Here is a 25,499-nt window from a genome sequence, read left to right as displayed (position 1 = left end):
AATGCTAAATGAGAAAACAGCAATGAAATTGTATATATAGTTGACCCTTGGACACATATTTGAACTGCACAGGTCCACTTACACACATTTTTTTTTTCACCCAAAAGAGGTTAGAAAACAGCATTTTCAGGGAGAACTGCTTAAACAGAGGGCAGACTTTTCCTATATACGTGTTCCCCAGGGCCCACAACTGGACTTGGACTTGAATATGAGATGATTTTAGTATGGGGGGCTGAGGGGAAGAGGGCCTGGAACCAGTCTGTTGAGTATAACGAGGGACAATGCTAAGTATGTTATGATCTCATTAAAGGTACAGAGAAACTTGAGATATGCAATAATTCACTAACGAACCGAGTGTTACAAGACATGCTAAGACCTTGTGTCATAAATACTTGTGCATTTACTTGATCTCCCCGCTTTAGGGCCAGGACTGAGTTTTGTACTTGTTGTATCAGGGCATCTTGCCCCAGACCCGTCACCCACTAGAATTTGTTGTTAAACAAATGAGGCTTCCTTCCTCATGTGGCCCCCCACCCCTCTCCTAAAGAGGACAATTAAAGTACGAGAGAACGGATGAGATTAGAATGCTGGTGGGACTGAGATGGGAAAGGACCTTAAAGGTTTTTCGTCCAAAGAAGAAAACCAGCCTTTTCCCGGCAGACGGAAACTGACGCGCTCCCCCTGGAGGCAGCGCAGGATGCTCCCGGGGGTCCGGGCGTCCTAGCTTGGGGTCCCCATCCTCGTGTGCAGTCAGGGCACTGGTGGGAACCCTGGGCTCCAGGCGGCCCTCGCGCTTGGCGCTGGTACAAGTCGGGGTAACCTTACGGCTTGTGCATCCAGAGAAGCGAGGTCCCTGGTGGAGACTAGCTTGGGATAGGTTGGGGAGACGCCCTCTGTTCTTCTAGATGCCTGGGGTCTCAACAGCAAGCAGTGGGGAATAAGACTTACTGAACAAACCCTGAGACTGTTAAAGGAGTGCATACTATCAAAGGGACAGGCATCCCCTGTGAACCTACTGATGAATTTTTCCTAATGCTTAATTTAGCTTGTGGGCAGAAATGCTGGGGCGAGACACGGCCAAGTCCGTCCTGTTCCTCCAGGGAAGTCCCCTCTCCTCCCTCCCTCTCCATCTCCATCTCCTCTTGCCCACCTCCTCCTCCTCCCCTTCTCCCCCATCCCACCGCACCCACCCCGCGTCATCGCCCCCTTTCCCCTCCCACCTCCCGGCCGTGGTGCGGCGCTGCTCTCTCCTCCTCCGCAGTCTCGGCGGGAGCTCCGGGTGCTGTGGCCCGGCCTTGGCTCCGCGGCCTTCGGCTCAGGCTGGCTGAGAGGCTCCCAGCTGCAGCGTCCCCGCCCGCCTCCTCGGGAGCTCTGATCTCAGCTGACAGTGCCCTCGGGGACCAAACAAGCCTCGCAGGTAAAGATGAAGCTCCCCAAACCCAACAACCTTAGAACTTAGAAATTTCCCTGAGAAAGGCAGGACCTACCCGAGGAGCGCTTCTTTGAAGGACTTTGAAGAAAGGGGTCAAACTTGGCACTTTCTTTCAGTCCTCAGAGAAACTAACCACCCTTCCCATAGGCAATTCTGTGTGCCGGCCTCTGCAGTTTAATATTAACAGCAACAATGTTTGCATTGGAATATAAACGGAATTCTTTCTGCTTAAGCAGTACCAGAGGGGACCCTCTTTATTTTTATGATTGTTAACAGATGCCATTGAGAAAGGTATAACACGCATTCCTGGAAAGTCTCTTTGGCGGGGTTACTATGAAAGCTAGCCTCTCCCTCTACCCTTTTATCAACTTGGCTGCAGAGGTCAGCAAAAGGAGCATAGGAAAACGTTTAGAAAATAAGGAGGCGAAACGAAGTAGAAAAGCTTTTGACTTGCTTTGAAATACTCTAGCTGAGGAAAAAAAGTGTGTGGGGTGGTGGTGGATGAAACATTGGCAAAATATTGGCAATAGTTGAAGCTGGTGATGTGCACATGGGGGTTACACTTTTCTCTCGACTTTTAATACTTTTCTCTGTGCTTTTGTGTAATCGTGAAATTTTCTATAATAAAAGGTTCTTTAAAAAGTTGTAGAAACACTCCCGCTTGATTGCTCAGACGTTTTTACACTGTCCTTGATTTGAAAAGAAGCTGCATGCTGTGTCTAGGGGGCTTTCACCCCTTATTAACCCTTCTGACTTCTGAAATTCATTCTTATTTTATCCGAAGTACATTTGTCTCCCCAGAGGATTAAAAAAGTCATATTTTGCTGGCTGGAGAATTATACTTAGAATCTGGTTTATAATTTAGAAGACAGAATGTTAAAATCCCTGCCAAATAAGACATGTAGGCTTGAAAGTAGCGGCCAAGTATCATATGGAATTTTATTTTTATTAGGAAATATTAGAGGAGTTCCTTTAGTGAGGGAAGTGGTGGACGTGGATACTGTCTCCCATTTTTCTTCCAGATAGCTGGAAAAACTGTATGCTTTTAAGAAGCTTTTTCATGTTTTAAAATGTGAGATTGTTTAGCATATACTTGGCATATAGTATATGCTTATTAGATGTTAAAATAAACAATTGCTAGTGTGAGTTAATTTTCTCCATTGGGTAAATTGTTTTCCTCTGCCCAATGCTCAAATATCCAACAAGCATATTGCATTTTAACAGTAGGATCAGACTCAGAATTTGGGAGGATGAAGCCACTTTGCCTCAGCACTGAGTTAACTTTGCAGATGAGAAATCTGAGATGGAGAGCTTAGGAAACAGTAAAGTCAAGTTAGTAGTAGGCAAGCTGTTATTTTACAATTAAAAACTTTAAGTTTCATATAGGTAAAACTGATGTGAGTTAGCTAAAAACATTGTGACCATAGATGCTTTAAAACCTGAAAAGCAGCATACCTATTTATAGATATTCTTTGCTCTCAAAGGCCAACTTTAAAAATACAGATAAGTTTAGAGCTATATGCTGTGCACTTCATAAGGCAGCATATGAAAGAATCCTCTTAGGGTTCCTTTAATGTCATTCACCCCAAATTTGATTGACCCGTAGCATTGCAGAAATTGCAGAAATTTACATGTACAGGTCATGGAAAAATAGCCCCAAAACAAAGGGAGGTTTTGTTTTTTATTGTGATGAGAAACAGAAGTTGTGGGTTACTGTAAAATAATCAACTGTGTAACTTTACCATCTTCCTTTCCCTCAAGTACTGCCAAACTTTTTAAACAGACTTTTTTTTTGGTCTCCATTTATGAAACTGAACTTGAAAATAGTGCTACGGTATGCTATTTTGAATAGAAATTGGCCCGCTGTCAATGAACTTTCTTGCCATTTATTCTCAGCCTAGAATCAGTGGAGAGTTTATCCTTTAGTAATGGATTATAAAGTATTTGATAAACATATGTGAAATATCTGGCAGGTTCAAAATTTTCCTTAGCATTGAAATAAATTGTGGTACGTTTGGGGGACTAGTTCACAGTGCTGTAGGTCATGCTGGAAGTGTGCTGGCACTACAGCTGTTTTTGAAAAACTCTCTGCCAGAAAATTGTCTGGCTGTAGACAGCATTATCAGCCCTCAGTTCATCAGGATGGGCTCCGTGGCCTGTAGGTGGGTTTTCTAAATGTAATAAATTCCATATGTCACAGCCATTTAGCATATTATTAGCCAGTTAGAAGTTTTGCCCCTGCTGAATCTTACATGCTTTTAAAATAAAATCTATTTCACAGCTGAGTAAGTGTAAATATTTTAAATACCTGCCTTAGATTTGCCATCAGCAGGCTAACTTTGCCATCTAGTGGTAGCAACGTGGATAACAGGCAAGTTCTTCCCTGGATGACTAGGAATTGAACCTTCCTGAGAAGCATTGATGAGTAAGTTACTTGTGTTTTCTCATTTGCGGTTTACTCTAGAACTTTAAAGCTGGAAGAAATCTTAGAAATGTTCTAGTCCAACTCAACAGTTAAGGACTATCAGATAGATTCTTTAAAAAAGGCTTCGAAATGATGCATGACAGAGTTAGCACTTGGTATGCATTTGTTGAATAGACAAATTTACCGTTCTAATTCTTTTTTCTCCTGTAGCAATATTGCATGTCCTACCGCCATGAAGTTTTATCGTGATCTTCTGTTTTTAGTGTTTTTAGATTTAAAATTGCATTTCTGTATATTATTTCTTAAAATAACACATTTTCATTTATGTTTTAAGTCCCAGAAGGAAACATTCTTTTCCGCTGGATTTTTTTTTTTTTTTTTTTGGAGACAGGGTTTGCCTGTCTCATTCTAGTTGCCCAGGCTGGAGTGCAGTGACACAATCACAGCTCACTGCAGCCTCGACCTCCCAGCTTAGGTGATCCTCCCAACTCAGCCCAGAGTAGCTGGGACCACAGGCATGCGCCACCACACTTGTAGAGACAGGGTCCCCCTATGTTGCTCAGACTACTCTCAAACTCCTGGACTCAAGTGATCCTCCCATCTCAGCCTCCCAAAGTGCTAGGATTACAGGTGTGAGCCACCGCGCCTGGCCCTTTTCTACTTTTTAATCACTCCCTACTACTACTACTTGTTTTTTCTTTTTTTGACGCAGTCTCGCTTGTTGCCCAGGCTGGAGTGCAATGGGATGATCTCAGCTCACTGCAACCTCTGTCTCCCAGTTCAAGGGATTCTCCTGCCTCAGCCTCCCCAGTAGCTGGGATTACAGGTGCACAACACCACACCCAGCTAATTTTTGTATTTTTAGTAGAGACGGGGTTTTACCACGTTGGCCAGGCTGGTCTGGAACTCCTCACCTCAAGTGATCAACCCACCTCGGCCTCCCACACTGCTGGGATTACAGGTGTGAGCCACAGCATCCGCCACTCCCTACTACTTCTTTCTTTCTAAACAGTCAGGCAGACTGTTGTTTTTACGTGTAGTAGTTTCCTACTGCTGCTGTAACAAATTACCGAAAACTTAGTGGCTTAAAACAACACAAATTTATTATCTTATGGATCTGCAGATCAGAAATCTAAAGCTTTATTGTGATCTGTTTTTAGTTTTTAAATTGCATTTATGCATGTTTTTCTTAAAATAACACATTTTCGTTTATGTTCCTCCTTCTGGAAGTTCTAGGAAATACTTTTTTCCTCACCTTTTGCAGCATCTAGAGGGCACTCATATTCCTCAGCTCATGGTCCTGCGTTACTCCGGCCTCCGCTTCCATCTAGCAGCTCTTCCCACTCTTAACCCATTTTTGCTCCTTCTTATATGAGCCCCTGTGATTGCATTGGACCCACCTGGATAATTCAGAATAACCACTTCACCTTAAAATCCTTAATGTAATCGTATTTGTAAAGTCTCTTTTCTCGTGTGTGGGAAGTATTCACAGGTCTTGGGGATGAGGATCTTTGGCATACCATGATGAGGCAGTTAGAGATGTATAAAATACCTTATAAATATCTACCTGAGTTTTGGCTCCCCCTGTTTGATATGAATAACATTTGCTTTAATCTTTGTGGAGTGCTTACTGTGCTCTGGGCATTGTGCCTATCATATTAGTTTCTCACAAAAATACTCCAAAATATTATCTCTATCTAATAAATGTGGGAAATAATGTCTAGAGAGATTAGGTAACCTTCACAAGATCACAGTGTAACAAGTGGCAAGTGTACTTAAGTTGATTTGGCTTCAAAGCCTACTGCCCCCATAATCATTGAAACACTGTAGTTCTTACTCCCCTCTTTTATTACGTTACAGACACGATTATTTTCTCATACACTTTCTAACTTAAATGTTTCTAACTTATCTTTCTAACTTAAATGTTACCTCCATGCAGTGCTGCTGTCAGGGAGCGCCTCAGTGGGTCAGGAATTAGATTTCAGCATCTGTTCTCCTCAGCATCTGTTCCCCCAAAATAAAATTGACTATGAAAGTTTTTACAATTGTCATCCAAAACATCACCGATTTCTTTAGTGATTGCTTTATTCCTGTTTATGTCATTTGTAACTCTCCCCCTCTCCTGCTGTGGCCTTTTGCCCAAGCCATTTCTCTCTGCAGTTATTCGGAATCATCTGGCGAGGCCCCAGTGTCTCCCTGTTGTGTGTCAATCCTGAGTAGGTGGAGGATGAAAGTAGAGAAGATGAGAGCATGTCCTCGAATTTAGGTATGCATGTAAACACAGCCAGTGGTGCTGGGAAGGACAGGTGTTGGGATTGCAGATGGCTAAATAGAGGACAGCCAAGTTTTAAAAGGTGGTCATGCAATCATTGGTGTGTCCTAACATACACACTAAGGTAGAGGGTGGTGTTGGCCCTACAGGGTCATTGATATGACTGAGTAGTTCCTGACCCACAGCAGCCTCCCAGGAACTGTTTGACAGATCAATGCAAAGTCGTGTCGCATGGCAACATACTATATACATAAATATGGACAAGTTCCTCACTAGACATTACAAGGAACCAGGTGAAAAGAAAGGCATGAGTAATTGCGAATCTGTCACCTGGAAAGGGAAAGCAATTCAGTGCAGGTCCTTCAGTGTTAAGTCAGCATCTTTGCTTTCTCATAGACAGGAAAAATAATTGATTTGAAATATTAATACAGTGGGCAGCCTTCTAATCTTTCATTAGTTTGCCTGCTGTATCTAAGCTAGAATATAAACTTCTAGGGTAAAAAACAAAACACAAAAGAGAAACTGAGCCTTAAGGTATAATGTCATTTCATCATAGGATTCTATATACTCTAGATAGACTCACTCAAAAAGTTGAGTTTTTCTTTCATTGTAGATCACTCCCTTAGAGTAATTATGTTGACATAGACTCTGTTTCTTTTCAGACTGAGGGTCTGATGCAGTTCCAAAATTCCCAGTGAAGATCCACGCTATAAATAAGACACAGAAAATGCAATTTAAGTGTTTTGTGGCTGCAGAGTGTTTAATCACACTTAAGTTTAATAGCAATGAAAAAAATATATTACAGAGCCATGGATATTCATAGAAATGAGTAATTAGGAAAGCATTCATTTGGGAAGTCTCTAAAGTGAAGCTGTCCTTGAACAAAAAACAAAACAAAACAAAGAAAAAGGGAATTTTAGAGTGAGTTGGAAACTATCTATCTTGAAATAAAAATATTTGACTGTGAAACTGACTTTTTAGAACACTACAAGGTCTCTAATTTTGGCTTATATAACAACCTGTTCTGAAGTGATACAAATTCACCAATTAAGGTAGGATAATAATTATAAAATAACATGTGTTAACTGCTTACTATCCTCTGGGCTCAGTAGTAATTCTTTGCATGTATCATCTCATTTAATCTCTATAACAATGTTATGAAGTTGAAATTACTGTAATATTATCCCCACTTTGCAGATGAGGAAAGTGAAACTTTGAGAGTTAACGAAATGTCCACATGTACATGCCTCATAAGTGGTGAAGAGGGAATTGAACCCAAGCCTTCCCACTCCTTGGTCTGCACTCATAACCACTATGCTGGAACAGATACAGAAATATTCTCAACGCTGAGAGCAATCACATTTCTAAGAAACTATAAACAAATAACAAAAGGGTAATAGTAAGTGATCTCGTAGTTAAGTGTGGTCACATCTGTTAATAGATTGGGTACAAATGTGTAATTACATCTCTTCCATCAGTAAGAGTTCGTCTACGTACACAGACATTCTTACTTCCTCCTTAATTCCCTTCTACTCAATCTGTCTTCAGGATCTAACCTATAATCAGCTGTGTGTGTGCTGACTCACAGTGGTGGACAGCAATCACTGCAACTTCGCTTTCATTCACCAAAATTGGAATTTGAAGCCCCAAATCCAAGCCATCTGGAAATGGACAGTGAAGGTCACAATTATATTGCAAGACAGGAAAAATGAGGGGGATGGGGAAGACAAGGGACGTTAGACTTTCAACATTTTATAGCTGCCCCTTCAATCGGGACTGTGTCTTTTTAGATCAACGAATTAGTCCTTTTTGAACAATGGACATATGTAGATATCCACTGAACAAACTGTGGATTGCTCTATCAGTAAGAGCTATCATTTATGCCACATTGACATTTTACCACAAGACAAACTTAGATTTTCCAAAAGAAAGTGTCCTTAAACATTTGCCCAATTTTAAATTACAGGCCAAATTAGGCTAAATCTGTGTCCTCTTATTACTGTGATTCTGAGGTCATATTACAAAGCTCTGCCCTTCCCATGCCCAAGGGTAGACGTGGGCATGGTTTTTATTCCTGTGGTGCACTGCATAGAGCTCCCTCAAAGGGCACCAGGCAGGGCTGGTGAACCAATGCCATTGAATGATCTGTAGTATGAGATATTGGAGGCATTACATATAAACCTTATGAATTTCATTTTTTGAGACATATGATCCTAGTTCATACCACTGCACTCCAGCTTGGGTAACAGAGCAAGACTGCCTCTCAAAAAATAAATAAAAATAAAAATAAATAAAAGTAAGTTATGTTTGTTCTTTATGAACTGGCTGAGTGATTTGATATTGTCAGTTGCTAACACAGTAAAAGAATGAAGTCAGAATAAATTAATTTTGTACACAGAGTTAAGCAGATGTCATTTAAAATCCAGATAAGCCATCATCCTTGCAAAGACCACCTTCTGGGGTACGGCTCATGTTGCTACACCAGAGCCTTGGCTACTGTAGTGGTTCTTAAACTTTATTGAGTGTCAAAGTCATCTGGAGGGCCGGTTAAACCCACCTGGGAACCGCTCTCCACCACCCTTTCAGGAGAGTTTCTAACAGTAGGTCTGGGCAGGCCCTGGGAATTAGCATTTTTAACAAGTTCCCAGGTAATGCCGAAGTTACTAGTGTAGGGGCTGTCCTTTGAGAACCCCTGGTCTGGTGTTTCCTTTTGGTGAGCAACCAGGATTTGGGTTCTCAACCACCATTCATAACTGCTGTGAGAATGTGAACGTGAACACAGAGCAGGAAAACCATGCCTATGTCATTGGTGTTATCATTTGGTAAATCAAATCATTGCTTTGTACCAAGCATGGTTTCAAAGGAACTAATGGCATTGGAAACTTCCCAAGTATTGGCTAAGGCCTTTGACTAGAAAATAGCTTTATCTACATAGCCAGAAATAAAATTATACTTAAATACAATTCAACTCTGATGAGGCTTTCTTAGAAGTCTGGCTACAGAGTTATGGCATAGGACAGACCTACCTGGGGAAAAAATATCTCAGTAACACTATTTAGACCTCCTTTATTTTGCCCAGGAATGCCTTTCACATGTGGATTGCTGCTCAGATCATTAGTATCAAGTGTTAAGATATACCAAGTGAGATACTTTGTGTCTCTTGACGTGGATATTTCGCTGACTTTCAAGCTTTGATGTAATCATATATTAAGTACACAGTGGACAGCTGTTGTCATAAAGAGCTAAATGAAAAAGCAATTAAAAAAAAGTTTCCCACACCAAAACAACTCCCTTGATTGAAATTTTGCTGCAAATCAAGTAGATTTAAATATATATATATAATGATATATATCATTTTTATGTATTTTGGTTTGTTGATAAGCTAAGTAGCAGCAAATAACTCTTTGATTTTCACTTTTTTTTTTCAGCCAAGGACATAAATTTTCATCCTGGGAACTATAATTTCAAGCGCTCAGTAGAGTTACTGAGTTGTGAGCCTTTTTCATTCTAATTAAATTAATTTGATGAAATACTATTGTGAAAAATTTCGTAGAAGACAAAATAAAATACTAAGTGGCTCTGCTCTACAAAATCCTTGATGATATAATTACTGCTTTGCAGTGGTGACTATTAGAAAATATTGTAACATAACACAGATTTCCTCCTCTCCTCCCCTCCCCTCCCCTCTCCTCCCCTCCCCTCCCCTTCCCTCCCCCTCTCTTCTTTGACAGGGTCTCACTTTGTTGCCCAGGCTGGAGTTCAGTGCCATGATCATGGTTTGCTGCAGCCTTGACCTCCTGGGTTCAAACGATCCTGCCAAGTAGCAGGGACTACTTGCGTTTGCCACCATGCCTGACTAATTTTTTAAAAGTTTTTTTTTGTAGAGATGAGGTCTCAGTCTGGTCTTGAACTCCTGTATTCAAGGGATCCTCCCATCTTAGCCTCCCAAAGTGCTGGGATTACAGGTGTGAGCTACCACACCCGGCCTGCTTAATATTTCCAAATGTATAACAGTTCAAATTAATTATGTTTTCATTAATATATCACATTTAAACAATAAATAGGTTAATGTAGCATACATTTTTGTTTGATCAAAATAATGTTTCAGTTTGTTAATAAAATTATTGTACTTGTATAAGACAAAATAAATTCTGTTGTATGAAGGGATACCGATACTGAACTCTGCATCAGGGTTGATTTTTGCCTTTTGTGCCAGTGCACACATCCTGTGGGTGTACCCTGTGGTACAATGGCTGTGGGCCATTGCTAATGTGCTTTTCCATGCAAAAACCAAATAAATAAAATAAAACTTATCAGAAAGCATTGAGGATGAAGGTATTGTAGGGATAAGCGAATGCTGAATTGCCTCTGCTTTATACAAAGTACAAATCATTTGCTTAAGTCTTGATATTTTAACTATTAGTTAAAAATGACTTGAAGCATAGTTCACAAATAACAGTGACACAGGGTTCAAAATTGCTGCTCCAGCGTGCTCCTACTATACCCACCTCCAAGCAAAGATTGACACACATCAGTTCCACTAAATAGATACATGTACGTGCCAGTGAGCCTCAAGAAAAGAAAAAGAGGGCAAGAAGATTTGAACAGTAGGAAAAGTATTATATAATTTATTACGTGCTGGCACCTTTAACAATATTTAAATAAAACAACAACAGTGGTCTTAGATAGTGAGACCTATGGTGAAAAGGGACTATATCTAACCATTATTATGTCCTCCCAATAGCCTGTACTTCATAAATTCTTACACATAATTTTAATATGCAGTAATGTCCCACCATAAAGCATTTTGTATGATGCTTTGCTTAGATGGTGGTTTCAAGCATAACTTTGTTTTTTAACAAAGCATGGTACATTTTTCTTACTTTAGCATAAAATGGCCTGTGCTGTATATTTTCTTTTTATGACCAGGAGTTCTATAAAAATCAAAGCAGATCAATAGAAGATTAATTAGCAATTTATTTATTGCTAACACTCTTACTGCTTTAAAACATTATCCAGTAATTTGCATTGCACCTTTACATCAGCTTGGGCTGCCAATCCTGGTTCATGGACATTCACTGTATTCAATGAGCAGTTTTTTTTTAGCTCTGTGCTAGGCAGTTACAGTCTAGAGATGAAGAAGTTATGATCCCTGTTTTTAAGTAGCTAAGTGTTGGAAAAGACCGCAGCGCATTTGCTGCTACCTTTATTTCTAAATCATCTGGATATAAAGTTGTAGGATACCTAAGGAGGAGATTGTGGCTTAGCCGACAGAGGATCCCAACCTACTACCCTATTGTACTCTCTCAGGCACTGGGCTGTTAGGGGAGATGGAGGGGGAGGTGACAGGATGACAGGTTGGGGTGGGAGCGAGGTCGATTAGGGCTGGTGGAGGGAAGTTTGGGTGAAAAACAACTTACTGATTTTGGAAGTCTATGTGAGTCCACTTACCAGCATTTATCTAATCTCAAAAGCTAGGTAAGGTGGAAATAAGGGCACCTCTTTGTGGGGAAGGTACATTTAGGATCCAAGGCCTAAATGAAATGGATAAGATTTAAAAAGAAAACATTGTAAACCTCTCTCTTTTTCTGTTTTTAAGGAAAAAATTAGAAGATCAAAATGGAAAATATGCTACTTTGGTTGATATTTTTCACACCCGGGTGGACCCTCATCGATGGATCTGAAATGGAACGGGATTTTACCTGGCACTTGAGAAAGGTACCCCGGATTGTCAGTGAAAGGACTTTCCATCTCACCAGCCCCACATTTGAGGCAGATGCTAAGATGATGGTAAATACAGTGTGCGGCATCGAATGCCAGAAAGAACTCCCAACTCCCAGCCTTTCTGAATTGGAGGATTATCTTTCCTATGAGACTGTCTTTGAGAATGGCACCCGAACCTTAACCAGAGTGAAAGTTCAGGATTTGGTTTTTGAGCCGACTCAAAATACCACAAAGGGAGCATCTGTTAGGAGAAAGAGACAGGTGTATGGTACCGACAGCAGGTTCAGCATCTTGGACAAAAGATTCTTAACCAATTTCCCTTTCAGCACAGCTGTGAAGCTCTCCACGGGCTGTAGTGGCATTCTCATTTCCCCTCAGCACGTTCTAACTGCTGCCCACTGTGTTCACGATGGAAAGGACTATGTCAAAGGGAGTAAAAAGCTAAGGGTAGGGTTGTTGAAGATGAGGAATAAAAGTGGAGGCAAGAAACGTCGAGGTTCTAAGAGGAGCAGGAGAGAAACTAGTGGTGGTGACCAAAGAGAGGGTACCAGAGAGCATCTGCAGGACAGAGTCAAGGGTGGGAGAAGAAGAAAACAATCTGGCGGGGGTCAGAGGGTTTCCGAAGGGAGGCCTTCCTTCCGGTGGACCCGGGTCAAGAATACCCACATTCCGAAGGGCTGGGCACGAGGAGGCATGGGGGACGCTGCCTTGGACTATGACTATGCTCTTCTGGAGCTGAAGCGTGCTCACAAAAAAAAATACATGGAACTCGGAATCAGCCCAACAATCAAGAAAATGCCTGGTGGAATGATCCACTTCTCAGGATTTGATAACGATAGGGCTGATCAGTTGGTCTATCGGTTTTGCAGTGTGTCCGACGAATCCAATGATCTCCTTTACCAATACTGCGATGCTGAGTCGGGCTCCACCGGTTCCGGGGTCTATCTGCGTCTGAAAGATCCAGACAAAAAGAATTGGAAGCGCAAAATCATTGCGGTCTACTCAGGCCACCAGTGGGTGGATGTCCACGGGGTTCAGAAGGACTACAACGTTGCTGTTCGCATCACTCCCCTCAAATACGCCCAGATTTGCCTCTGGATTCACGGGAACGATGCCAATTGTGCTTATGGCTAACAGAGACCTAAAACAGGGCGGTGGATCATCTAAATCAGAGAGAAAACCAGCTCTGATTATTGTAGTGAGATCACTTCATAGGTTATGCCTGGACTTGAACCCTATCAATAGCATTTCAACGTTTTTCAAAATCAGGAGATTTTCATCCATTTAAAAAATGTATAGGTACAGATATTGAAACTAGATGGACACTTCAATGCCAAGTATATACTCTTCTTTACATGGTGATGAGTTTCATTTGTAGGAAAATTTTGTTGCCTTCTTAAAAATTAGACACACTTTAAACCTTCAACAGGTATTATAAATAACATGTGATTTCTTAATGGACTTATTCTCAGGGTCCTACTCTAAGAAGAATCTAATAGGATACTGGTTGTGTATTAAATGTGAAATTGCATAAAGGTCGATGGTAACACAATTAGTATCAGGATAGAGACAGAAAGCTACAACATAGTTTGTACTACTCTGAGATGGATCCATTCAGCTCATGCCCTCAGTGTTTATATTGTGTTATCTGTTGGGTCTGAGACATTTAGTTTAGTTTTTTTGAAGAATTACAAATCAGAAGAAAAAGCAAGCATTATAAACAAAACTATTAACTGTTTTACTGCTTTAAGAAATAACAATTACAATGTGTATTATTTAAAAATGGGAGAAATAGTTTGTTCTATGAAATAATCTAGTTTAGAAATAGGGAAGCTGAGACATTTTAAGATCTCAAGTTTTTATTTAACTAATACTCAAAATATGGACTTTTCATGTATGCATAGGGAAGACACTTCACAAATTATGAATGATCATGTGTTGAAAGCCACATCATTTTATACTATACATTCTATGTATGAGGTGCTACATTTTTAGGACAAAGAATTCTGTAATCTTTTTCAAGAAAGAGTCTTTTTCTCCTTGACAAAATCCAGCTTTTGTATGAGGACCATAGGGTGAATTCTCTGATTAGTAATTTTAGATATGTCCTTTCCTAAAAATGAATAAAATTTATGAATATGACTTTTAAAAGGAGGGTCTGGTTATTTTCCTTAGGAACCAAGGCTGCAACACTCATTCTGGCCATCATGTAGTATAAGCAGAGTCCAGTGACTGCCTTGGGGCAAAACACAGAGTAGGCACTCAATGTGTATTTCTTGAATAAATAAATACTTGCTAAAGGGCTGTAAAAAGGGAAAATAGTTCAGGGCATTATGTTTGAAGAGTTTTAGTGATCTATAAATCAAGTACACCTTAAAATTCAGCAATTGTAGGCCTTATTTCTTGTCTGGTCTGTTCTTTCCGGTAGTTTCTAAGGTCACATCATTCTCTCTCTCATGGCACACTCAAGTCGTTGATTCTGCCAGGGTTCAAATTTATCTTATAATTTTTTAATAATGGGGAGTTATACTCTGGACTAGTATACCAAGAAATAATTGATTAGATTATGATAAATGATTTTGTGAATGATGTTCAAAACAGCAGAAATTCAGTACAAGCGCAGATTTTTTTTTTTTTTTTTTTTTGAGATGGAGTCTGGCTCTCTTGCCTAGGCTGAAGTGCAGTGGCGTGATCTCGGCTCACTGCAATCTCTGTCTCCTGGGTTCAAGCAATTCTACTGTCTCAGCCTCCAGAGAAGCTGGGACTACAGGTGTGTGCCACCACACTTGGCTAATTTTTGTATTTTTAGTAGAGATGCGATTTCACCATATTGGTCAAGCTGGTCTCCAACTCCTGACCTTGGTTGATCCACCTGCCTCGGCCTCACAAAGTGCTGGGATTACAGGCATGAGCCATTGCACCTGGCCATGCAGATTCTTTTATAATGTGAACCTCTTAAAAATAATTCCATAAAAATTTAAAAAATAAATTAGCTGTAACTCTTACTGTATCTGTATATATGCTTTTGTAATTTTTATTTAATTGAAGTAGAGAATTAGGTCTTGCTACATTGACCAGGCTGGTGTCAAACTCCTGGCCTCAAATGATCCTCCCGCTTTGGCATTAAAGTGTTGAGATTACAAATTTGAGCCACCATGCCCAGCCATATGTGTTTTGTATACAGGATTTCAGCAAGTATTAACTACCATTTTATTTTTTTAATGATTTGATTTAATTCCAAGCACATTTCACTGAGTAGCATTTTATTATTTTTTCCAGTGGAATACGGTTATTGACTCAAAAATTTTGCTCAGTTTTTTTTGGGGGGAAAACATCTATGTGATCACAGAAACAAAAATGTTCCAAGGTCAGTTTTGCATACTTACACACTTGCGAACACACAAAGACATACACAGAATCTTCGTCTTTGAGTCTTTGAATATAACTCCTAGGATTTGAGTAAGTTTAGAATACCTTTGGGTGCTTAGTAAAATAGTTTGGTACTGAAGGTTAAATTCTAAGTACATATTTATTATATATATAATTCTTAAAATCATTGTCCAATATACTTTTCAAAAATATAAAACTGAGCTTGTTTAATTTGCAGAGACTTTTTCTTTTTTTCTTTTTAGAAACAGTCTTGCTCTGTCGCCCAGGTTGGAGTGCAGTGGCACAATTACAGCTCACTGCAGCCTTGAACTCCTGAGCTCAATAGATCCTCCCTCCTCAACCTCGCAAGTAGCTGGGATAACAGGCATGCATTAACATGCCTGGCTAGAGGTTTTTTATTTTTTTTTATTTTTATTTTTTTATTCTGTCATGCACTTTTCTTTTCCAAGTGAATCCTGAATCTTATATGACCTATTTAGGAACACTAAAATATATTGCATTAACCAGAAAGTTTTGCTTCATATACTTTTTCTCTTATGTTTATCAGATTTGAAATTGAGAACTAGATTGAACTCACTTAGCTAAACAAACATACTTAGTAGACATGCATACATGTCTACTGTGTGCGAAGGACTGTACTGATTTATCGTCTTGGGAAGCTTGCCAATGGTGGATTTCAAATAACAGTTTTCAAAACAACTGAAATTTAAAATTGTGGCATTCCCTCTTTATCTAAATAACACATTTTATTTATGTTTTTTTCTTGTTCAAACGAAATGTGTGTGGGCAGAAGCAACTTAACAATTTTTTCCGTTTTGATATGTTTCTTAGTTAAACCAATGTTTATTTTGAAAAAGATTTACATAATGTTTGATTGTCTTAGTCCATTTAGGTGGCTGTAACAAAATATCTTAGACCAGGAACTCTTAAATGATAGAAATTTATTGTTCACAGTTCTGAAGGCTGGATAGTCCAAGATGGAGTCATCAATAGATTTAGTGTCTGATGAAGGTCCATTCCTCATAGATGGCACCTTCTTGCTGTGTCCTCATGTAGTGGAAGGGGCACCCAAGCTTATGTAAGCCCCTTTTATAAGAGAATTAATTCCAGTTTTGAGGCAGGAGCCCTCATGACCTAATAATCTCCCACATGCCCTGTCTCTCAATATTATCACCTTCGGAGTTAGGTTTCAACATACAAACTTTGGGGGGATGTAAACATTCAGATCATAGCAATAACCAAGATCAGAGTTCTGGACACATTTTTACCTTTCTTACTTGTAGATAGAATAATTCTTTTCAATTCTTATTTCATAGAAAGAATCTCAGGATAAGAAGAGACTATAAAAGATCATCTACTTTAACCCTATACTTTAAGTTTTAATCCCCTTCAGTCACATTCTCTGCAAGTGGTTGTCCAGTGATAAGAAAATTTTTTACCACTTATTGTTTAGTTATTAAAATTAATTCAGAAGTATAACTTACCATAAGTTATTCAGTTTGTTACATAGTGTAAAAATTATATTGTGTATATCTTGCATTTTATTCCAATGTTGACCATTTTAATTACTCATAAGTTTTTGTCCTTATGTTAGTAAATCAGGTTATTTACTCTCATCAAACATAAACTGTGATTATTAATCAAGAATATTGGGATAAGGCAACTGGACCAAGCACTGGATATTACAAGAATGTGGCTCTATAGCTGTAAAGAACCTAGAATTAGCATCATTATTCTTTAGTGTGGTTTCCCAATAACAAATACTTTTTTGGCTACTGATTTTTAAAAGTACCTGCCAGGCTTTAAAAGTACTTTAATAAAACTACTTTTACTAAAAATGATCAGCAAAAACATCTTTCCTTAATTAACAGAAGAGCCTTTTTAATAAACTGATTTTTGCAACTAGGTCATTGCTCTTTCTTCAATGGCCAAATCGTTAGGTTCAGAGATATTTAGGAGATTTGGTCTAATTGGTGGTGAAATCATGTCCTTGTCAAATACCATAGACCGACAGGCAGATTCACAAGTTTTAATTTTTATTAAAGTAAAATTTTAATAACATATTTCTCTGTTGCCCAGGCTATAGAGCACAGTGGAGTGATCATGGCTCCCTGAAGCCTTCCTCCTGGACTCAAGAGATCCTCCTGCCTCAGCCTCCCAAGTAACTGGGACTACAGACAAGTGCCATCATGCCAGGCTAATTCTTTTAAGTTTTTTTGTAGAGATGTGGTCTTGCTTTGTTGCCCAGGTTGGTCTCTAACTTCTGGGCTCAAGTGATCCTTCTGCTTTGGCCTCCCAAAGTGCTGGGATGACGGGTGAGAGTCACTGTGCCCTCCCACATGTTTTTATTGATTCACTATTCCACTAAGGGGAAAAATCATCCTCAGATGGTTTTCTTTTCTACTTATAAAATCTAGGGAGAGAAATTCCCTGCTTCTTCCTTTCTGTATTTAAAAGCTGATGATTTGATCCAGTTAGCTAAACTGTCTAGAACATGGTGGACAAAATGACTTATGGTCCCAATATGGTCTAGTTTGCTTACCCACAGGTAAGGTGGTGTCTTAGTTGCCATAACAAAACACCACACACTGGGTGGTTGAAACAACAGACATTTAATTCTCACAACACTGGAGGCTCAGAAGTCCAAAATCAGGGAAGTTTCATTTTGAGACCTCTTCTCTTGTCTTGAAGTGGCTGCCATCTCACGGTATGCTCCTGTGATCTCTTCTTTGTGCACAAGCAGGATGACAGAGAGAGAGAGAGCAGACTCTCTTTTTTTTCATCTTATAAAGACACTAATCCCATCATGAGGGTCCCATCCTTATTACCTCCTTTAACCTCAGTTACCTCCCAAAGGCCGCATTTCCAAATACCATCACAATTGGGGGTTAGAAATTCAGCATGTGACATTTTTAGGGGTGGGTGTGGGACACAAACACAGAGTCCATAACATGTATGTAAACCTACAAGTTGCATTAAACTTCTAAACCTATAAGTTGCACCTTGGGCCAGACCCAGGGAATTCACAAGCATGTGTCACTAGAGAAACTAGGCAAAGGGGTATGAATGGCAGCTCAGGACAACCAATCTCTTTTTCCTAACTTTCATCATCATTATTTCAAGTACCAGTACCTGGCACAGAGGCAGCGATCGATACGTGCTTAAACTTATCACCAAGTATTCATTGAGGCTTACTCTTAAAGGGCTTTACTTACTGTATGCTATATGCTGAAGCTCAAAAATGCTATAGGTATTGTCTTAATCGTGTATCATATTAAAGATATAACCAAATATTTAGATAATGGGAATATTTTCTTGTAATAAGAATTTTAGTATTGGAATACACTATAGCGTGTGACTTAAGGAATTAGATATTTGACGCATTCTCTGCTGACTCATGTATGTTTCTGATAAAAATTGCCTTCAGACAAGTGCCAACCTTCTGTAGCTACACCTTATCTTCTCCTCTGCCATGTAATATTTAATCAGACAATCTCTGCCTCAAAACCTGTCACCAAAGTCTTTTTGCCCTAGTAATATTTAAAAATTTCCAATAACACCTTAACATCCATTCACTTTTCTCAAGCACTGAGGACAAATTGACCACTTACTTGGAATATCTACTTTGATCCACATTGTAATCAATCTATCATAGGACCTATCATTGCCTCCCTGTGTGGTTTTACCAACTGAGTTTACACAGTTTACTAAACTGAGACTGTATGATCATATTTCACTTTATATTTGTAAATGTTCACTCGTATTCAACTAGTATGAACTTGTGTTTGTTATTGAAATCTTCTGTGCGTGTTCACATTATACTGAAGTGTGTGTCCACTCTCACATGTAGCGTAGATAAGAGGAATACTTTGAAAACTGTTCACACAACCGAACACAGATGAGTTTGGAAAGTTCCTCTGGGCTTTTGCTCAGCCTAATTAACACTCATTTTCCTTACTCTTCTCTATTATATTTTCCATTTAATTTCATTAGTAATTTGTAATATACCACACAACATCTCACTTATCTAGAACTTCCTTTTCTGATGATTTCAAGTATCTAAAATGTAACAAAAAAATAAGCTATACAATGTATCTTCTGAATAACCGACATAGATGCCACAAAATTACTTTTACTCTAGAAATAATCTTAACAAGTTTGGTAATCTGATTTCTGGAACTATAATGAGAAGGCTGCTACTGAGGCAAGTCCAACAGTCCCAAGAAGTGACAGCTGATAAGAGAAGGAGGGTGTAGACAAACTATTAAACTATTTTAAAACCCCCCAGATATATAGGAACTATAAAATTTTAGTAGTTTGGAGCTATTGAGTTTGGGCAAGTAGTTCTGTGAGCCATATTAGCCTGTGAAATCATAGCGATATATGTTATGTTTATAACGATGACTGAAAAATCAATATAAAATCATAATCAGTATGAGTTTTGAAAGGCATTACATGATAGAAAAATTTTCATGAAAATGGCCTGACATTTTATTAAAGTCTCGTTTAAAATAAGAGAAACATCAGTGGTCAATGGAATTGACTTGTTTTTAGGCTCAAATGAAATTGTAGCCTCAAAAATTGAGGAAAAAACCTTACCCCAATATTTTGCTCATTCTTCAGGGTAAAAAGTATTTTGAAGGCTAATGTGCGTTATTGAAAGTTTGAAAGTTGTCAAACAGCTGCACCCTATTTATGCATATATACAGTGCTAGGAGATAGACACAGCAACTCTGGTATAATGGAAAAAGTTCAGGATGCAGAATAAAATACCTTAGTTGTCTAATCATAGTGGACTGCCCTGTAGAGAGCAAATGTTGACCAAATATAATGTGCTGATCATTGTAATTAGTATCTTAAAATTGCAAAAGTTACCTAAGACAACCAATAGTTGCATATAATAAATTAGTTGCATTCTGTTTTACCTTATGTTTGTGAAAGATAAACTGGAATTTCCTAAGAGCAGAGATCAACAATCATGTGTCCCTGTAGAACTAAGGTAAGTGTGTGTGCTGGTGCAAATTTTGTTCTCTGAAACTAGACATCCTCTCCTCCCCACCATTATGTTACTCCTAAACTTGAGCTTACCAGAGTTTGTGGTATAGCTCACAACACATTTTCTAAGAAATGTCCATTATGGAGCCTACCTCTTCTCAGCCAGCTAAGCAATCCGGGGATCTCCAGAGTAATCTAATACCCAGAGTACTAGGGGCTTCCGGAAGGTAAGGAAGAGAGACCTCTTTCTGTTACACGTGTGTTTCGTTGACCAGCCCTTCCTCTCCTATTAATTGATAGGAGTCAAGACTGCAATTTTGCTTTACTTCGAATTTAAACTACTGCTACTAACTCCAGATCACAAAGCAATATAAATCTCAGGAAACAGAAGAAAAGAATTTACTGCTATACCCTAGAGAGAGATCTAGGAGGACATATGACTTTTTTTCTCCTTAAGCCTACTTTAAATGGATAAGTTAGAAAAATTTGCAGCTAACAATCTTAGAAGACAGAACTTTTAAATTAAAATTTTTTCCTCTGTAATACCTGCAAAAATGCAGTTTATTTTACTTTTTTCTTTTAAAAATCAGGACTTACTTAATGCCAACATTCTACTGCCAAACAAAAGTACCACTTTATCAAGCAATTACCTAAAAATAAAAATGGGCTATTTTTGAGACAGAACTGAGTTTAGTACTCTGCCACTGTACTTGGACCATTTACTTTAAGAGGCATTCTTCATGGCCTGGGGAAATAAGTGACACTGTTGTACCCAACAAACGTGCAGTTGTGCCACTTTATGTAGACTAGTACGTGACTGATGTGGCTCCATGAACAGATGTCCTGGAGCCACATGATGGCTATGTGTGGGCAGTCACTGGCTCCCATACAGTAGCATTTCTCTCCTGTACATACCCCCAAATTAAAGTTTTGTTTTTGGTAGAAACTAGTATATCACAATGCCACTGTGTTTAGTATCCTAAACACAGTATTTAAAATTTGCTGCTGTAGGAGGTTGGCGCCTCTTAGTGGCCAGGAATGGCAAGAAACAAAGCTTCCAAGCTAGACTTGGACCACCTTTTGGAAGGATTTCGAATTGTATGCTAGAGTGCTTGGACTTTAACCTTTAGATTACTAGGAATTGATACAGGTTTTAAGTCAGGTAAGTGTGATCAAATGGGAATTTTGAGAAGGAAACCTTCTGAAAGCACTATTTAGGCTGCACTGGGGTGGTCTGAGTGGGGATTAGACTAGAAGCAAAAGAGCCCAATACAGAGACTGCTGGAGCAGCTGTCATAAGGAAAAGGCAGAGAGAAAGGCAAGAGAGGACACTTTGTGAGAGATTCAGAGAGCTGAATGTTTACTATACTTAGGGCCTTTGAATATAGGAGAGAAGAGTTGAGGGTGTTCTGTTCCCTGAACTTCTGGTTTGGGAGACTGGGTAGATGGTGAGACCACTGACCAAGACAGAAAGATTAGGGTTGGCAAAAAGATAATGAGTTCATTCTTAGACATGTATGTTAAAACGTGTTGTAGGATATTTATCAGTAACATTGACAATACCCTTAATAATGACAAGAAAGTTAAATAAAAAACGTGGTTCTATAGTGAACTAACTTATTAATTAACAACATAACCAGTAAGTCATATAACTATATTTTGTTCTGAACTCAAATAGTAACTAAACCTTTTTCTTTTCTTTTCTTTCTCTTTCTTTCCTTTCTTTCCTTTTCTTTTCTTTCTTTTCTTTCTTTACTTCCTTTTCTTCCTTTCTTCTTCTTTCTTTTTCCTTCCTCCCTCCCTCCTTCTTTCTTTCCTTCCTTCCTTTTCTTTCTTTCTCTTTCTCTTTCCTTCCTTTGTTCTTTTTCTTTCTTCCTTTCTTTCTTTCCTCTTTCTCTCTCCTTCCTTCCTTCTTCTTTCATTTTTTCCTTTTCTTTCCCTTTTCTTTCTCTTTCTTTCCTTCTTCCTTTTTCCTTTCCTTCTTCCTCTTTCCTTTCCTTCTCTTTTTCTCACCTTCCTCTCCTCCTTCCTTCCTTCTTCTTTTATTTCTTTACTTTTCTTTGTTTTCTCTCTCCTTCCTTCCTTCCTCCCTCCCTCCCTTTTCTCTGTCTTTGCTTTTTTCTCTCTCTTTTCTCTCTCCTCCCTTCCCCTCCCTTTCTTTCTCTTTCTTTTCTTTTTTTCCTTTCCTTTCCTTTTTCTTTCTCTTTTCCTTCCTTCCTTCCTCCCTCCCTCCCTCTCTTCCCCCCTTCTCTCCTTCCTTCCTTCCTTCCTTCCTTCCTTCCTTCCTTCCTTCCTTCCTTCCTTCCTTCCTTCCTTCCCTCCTTCCTTTTCTTGTTCTTTCTTTCTGAAAGTGTCCTTACTGTCACCCAGGCTGGAGTGCAGTGATACAGTTATGGCTCACTGCAACCTCAATTTGCCAGGCTCAAACAATGCTCCCACCTCAGCCTCCTGAGTGGCTGGGACCACAGATGCACGTCACTATGCCTGGATAATTTTTGCATTTTCTTTAGAGACAGGGTTTTGCCAAGTTGCCCAGGATGGTGCTGAACTCCTGGGCTCAAGCGATTTGTCTGTCTCGACTTCCTGAAGTGCTGGGATTACATGTAGGCATGAACTGCCACACCTAGCTACCTTTGTTTTTCTGTTCTTAATAAAGTGCTCCTTTTATCTCTGAATCTTCAATTTTTTTCCGTAAGAGACAGGTTTTCTAAAAATCTAGTCCCAAATTTACATCTAAATATTACATGCATGGTCACAACTGCATTTCCTGTTTTTCAATAGAGTGCCAAAATCCACGTGATCCAAAATACGGATGATTTAAAAAAAACTGCAAATTTCCTTGGGACACATTTATAAGACTTTTCAGATCATAAGGTTTAACTTTGTGTTCTGGTTTACAGATACCATTACAAATTATAAAATTAGTTAACTTACCCCAAAGATGTTTCATACACTGAAAAAGAAAGATGAATCACAAGAATGTTGGGTATCTGGAGATGAATTTAGTATCAAAGGGTGGTTTAACACCAGAGAACATGATCACTAAGAGGTGATTGTCTCCCTTTACCTTTGTTGCAAGGGGACCCCTCCAGGTCCTGCCCCTTTGTGGGGCTACTGTTTGCAGGCCTGGGTGCTGTTCTAGGCTACAGTCTCTTGTAGTCATAGGCTTTTGCTCAAAATTGTCACCCTCCTCCAGCCCTGATGGTTGCAACCTGCACCACACTACTATGTTCACTCTCGATATTCTTATTGTTCGATATCATCTTCCATCTCAGTCTAATCCATCGCTAAATATTTTTTTCTTTAAAAAAGTCATTGTCAATTCACAAAGTATGTTTGTTAACCTTTTTGATCTCCAAATAAAAACACTTTAAATTTTATCATTGGCCAAAAGCATCCATTAGCATCTTTATGTTCTTAGAAAGTGTCACTGGATATTGGAAACTGTGTAAGGAGTCTCCAAGAAATGGAGTTTAATCTCTGTGATGGATGCTGCCCATGCCATGCCAGCCCACTTCCCAGCTGTAGCACCCATCCTCCAGTGTGGTCAGGGGACTCCTAAGGATGCCAGAGAACCTTTCAGAAGGTCTATGTCAAAACTGTCTTCACAGTAATACTAAGACACTCATTTTCCCACAAGTGTGCTCACAATGGAATTTTCCAATAACTACCTGATATGGACTATTGTAACATATTGAATGCAGAAGCAGATATGAGAATGCAGCTGTCTTCTGTTAAGTCTAATATTAAAGAGGTTTGCAAAAATGGCAAAACAGTACTACTTTTCTAAGTTTGTAAGATTTCACCTACATGTGAAGTCTAAAAAAGTCAAACTCATAGAAGCAGAGAGTAGTATTTTTCATAAAATATTTTATGTATGTAAATATATAGTGGTTTTAATATTTATATTTTTACTTTTACTGCATTTTTTTTGAGACAGAGTCCCACTTTGTTGACCAGGCTGGAGTGCAGTCTCATGATTCAGCTTACTGCAACCTCTGCCTGCCAGGTTCAAGTGATTCTCCTGTCCCAGCCCTGAGTAGCTGACATTACAGGTGAGTGCCACCATGCCAGGCTAATTTTTGTATTTTTAGTAGAGATGGGATTTCACTATGTTGCCCAGGCGGATCTTGAACTCCTGACCTCAAGCGATCTGCCCACCTCAGTCTCCCAAAGCGCTGAGAATGAATACAGGCATGAGCCACTGTGTTTGGCCATTTTTACTACATTACTTTTAATGGCAAAACCAGCAATTACTTTTCCATCAATCTAATACATGAATTAAAATTAAACAAGTATGAAAGAATTTCAGTTTTAATTTCTAACACAGTAAATATTGACAGACATAACCCACCTACATAAAAGCTTTTGGGGGTGCCTCAATAAATTTTAAGAGTGTAAAGGGGCCCTGAGACTAATGAGTTTGAAAACTCTGCTCTGTGAATCAATTATAGAAAACTTTTATGTTTCAAAATTGAATGTGTATGTGATGAGTGGAAATTAATTCACAGAATTAAATTAACATGAGAGTTTAGCTAAGGTTAACTACTATATCACTAAATCACAAAACATCACTCCCTCATATGTCTCATTACAGAGGAGATCTGAATGACGTATCCAGAGATGAAATCTGCTGTCAACCAGGCTATGAGAAACAAATTTCCTTAAAACCCAAGAGGATTAACCAAAAAACCAAAATACTTTAAAGAGAACAAACAAGATATTTTGCTTCAAAAATATAGGTCAATGTGACTTTTCAACTAATATACACATTATTTTGATTTCCAACAAGTGCTTCTACACAAACCACATGTAATCACTGCTGCAAGACCATGCCTTTTTCCATCAACAAAATTGTGGGCATCTATTGTTAAAGATGTCTATTTAAGGGTCAGAAAGAAGCCTTCACACAAATTTATCTTTCTGTGCATTGAATTCTCATTTCTTTGTACATGTCCACACCTTTCCTCTTCTTCTGAACCTCAGGACTCCTTCCAAAGTCTCTAGTCTATCCTCTTTTTAAAAAAAAAAAAAAAGTGCAATAAATAACATAAAAGAGAACAAGGGAGACAAATTTTTTTTTTTTTTTTTTTTTTTTGAGATGGAGTCTTGCTCTGTCACCCAGGCTGGAGAAGGGAGACAATTTAATATGGAGAGAACCACCTTTGCAATCATTATTACATATATGAAATGATTCAAATCTTCAAGATGGGGTGTCAATTAGAGTAAGTTCTTCTATAATACACAAAGCTATCAAAACT

The 25,499-nt window shown here is 38.9% G+C and overlaps 1 protein-coding gene across 2 annotated transcripts; it reads left to right on the top strand.

The window, feature by feature from the left end:
* The first annotated feature begins 1,063 nt into the window (after positions 1-1,063).
* Positions 1,064-14,004, top strand: LOC101008937 (serine protease 35). 2 transcript variants are annotated; one of them, XM_003897852.3, is made up of 2 exons: positions 1,064-1,417; positions 11,729-14,004. In XM_003897852.3, the coding sequence occupies exon 2, from the start codon at positions 11,749-11,751 to the stop codon at positions 12,985-12,987; it is 1,239 nt and encodes a 412-aa protein (XP_003897901.1). In that variant the 5' UTR covers positions 1,064-1,417; positions 11,729-11,748; the 3' UTR covers positions 12,988-14,004. The 2 variants fall into 2 exon arrangements, with proteins under 2 accessions (XP_003897901.1, XP_009203853.1); XM_009205589.4 differs by lacking the exon at positions 1,064-1,417 and adding an exon at positions 4,819-6,123.
* Positions 14,005-25,499: the final 11,495 nt, after the last annotated feature.

Source organism: Papio anubis, unplaced genomic scaffold (assembly GCF_008728515.1).
Source record: "Papio anubis isolate 15944 unplaced genomic scaffold, Panubis1.0 scaffold195, whole genome shotgun sequence".
NCBI classification, from domain to species: domain Eukaryota; kingdom Metazoa; phylum Chordata; class Mammalia; order Primates; family Cercopithecidae; genus Papio; species Papio anubis.
This window is presented reverse-complemented; position numbering and strand designations above follow the sequence as displayed.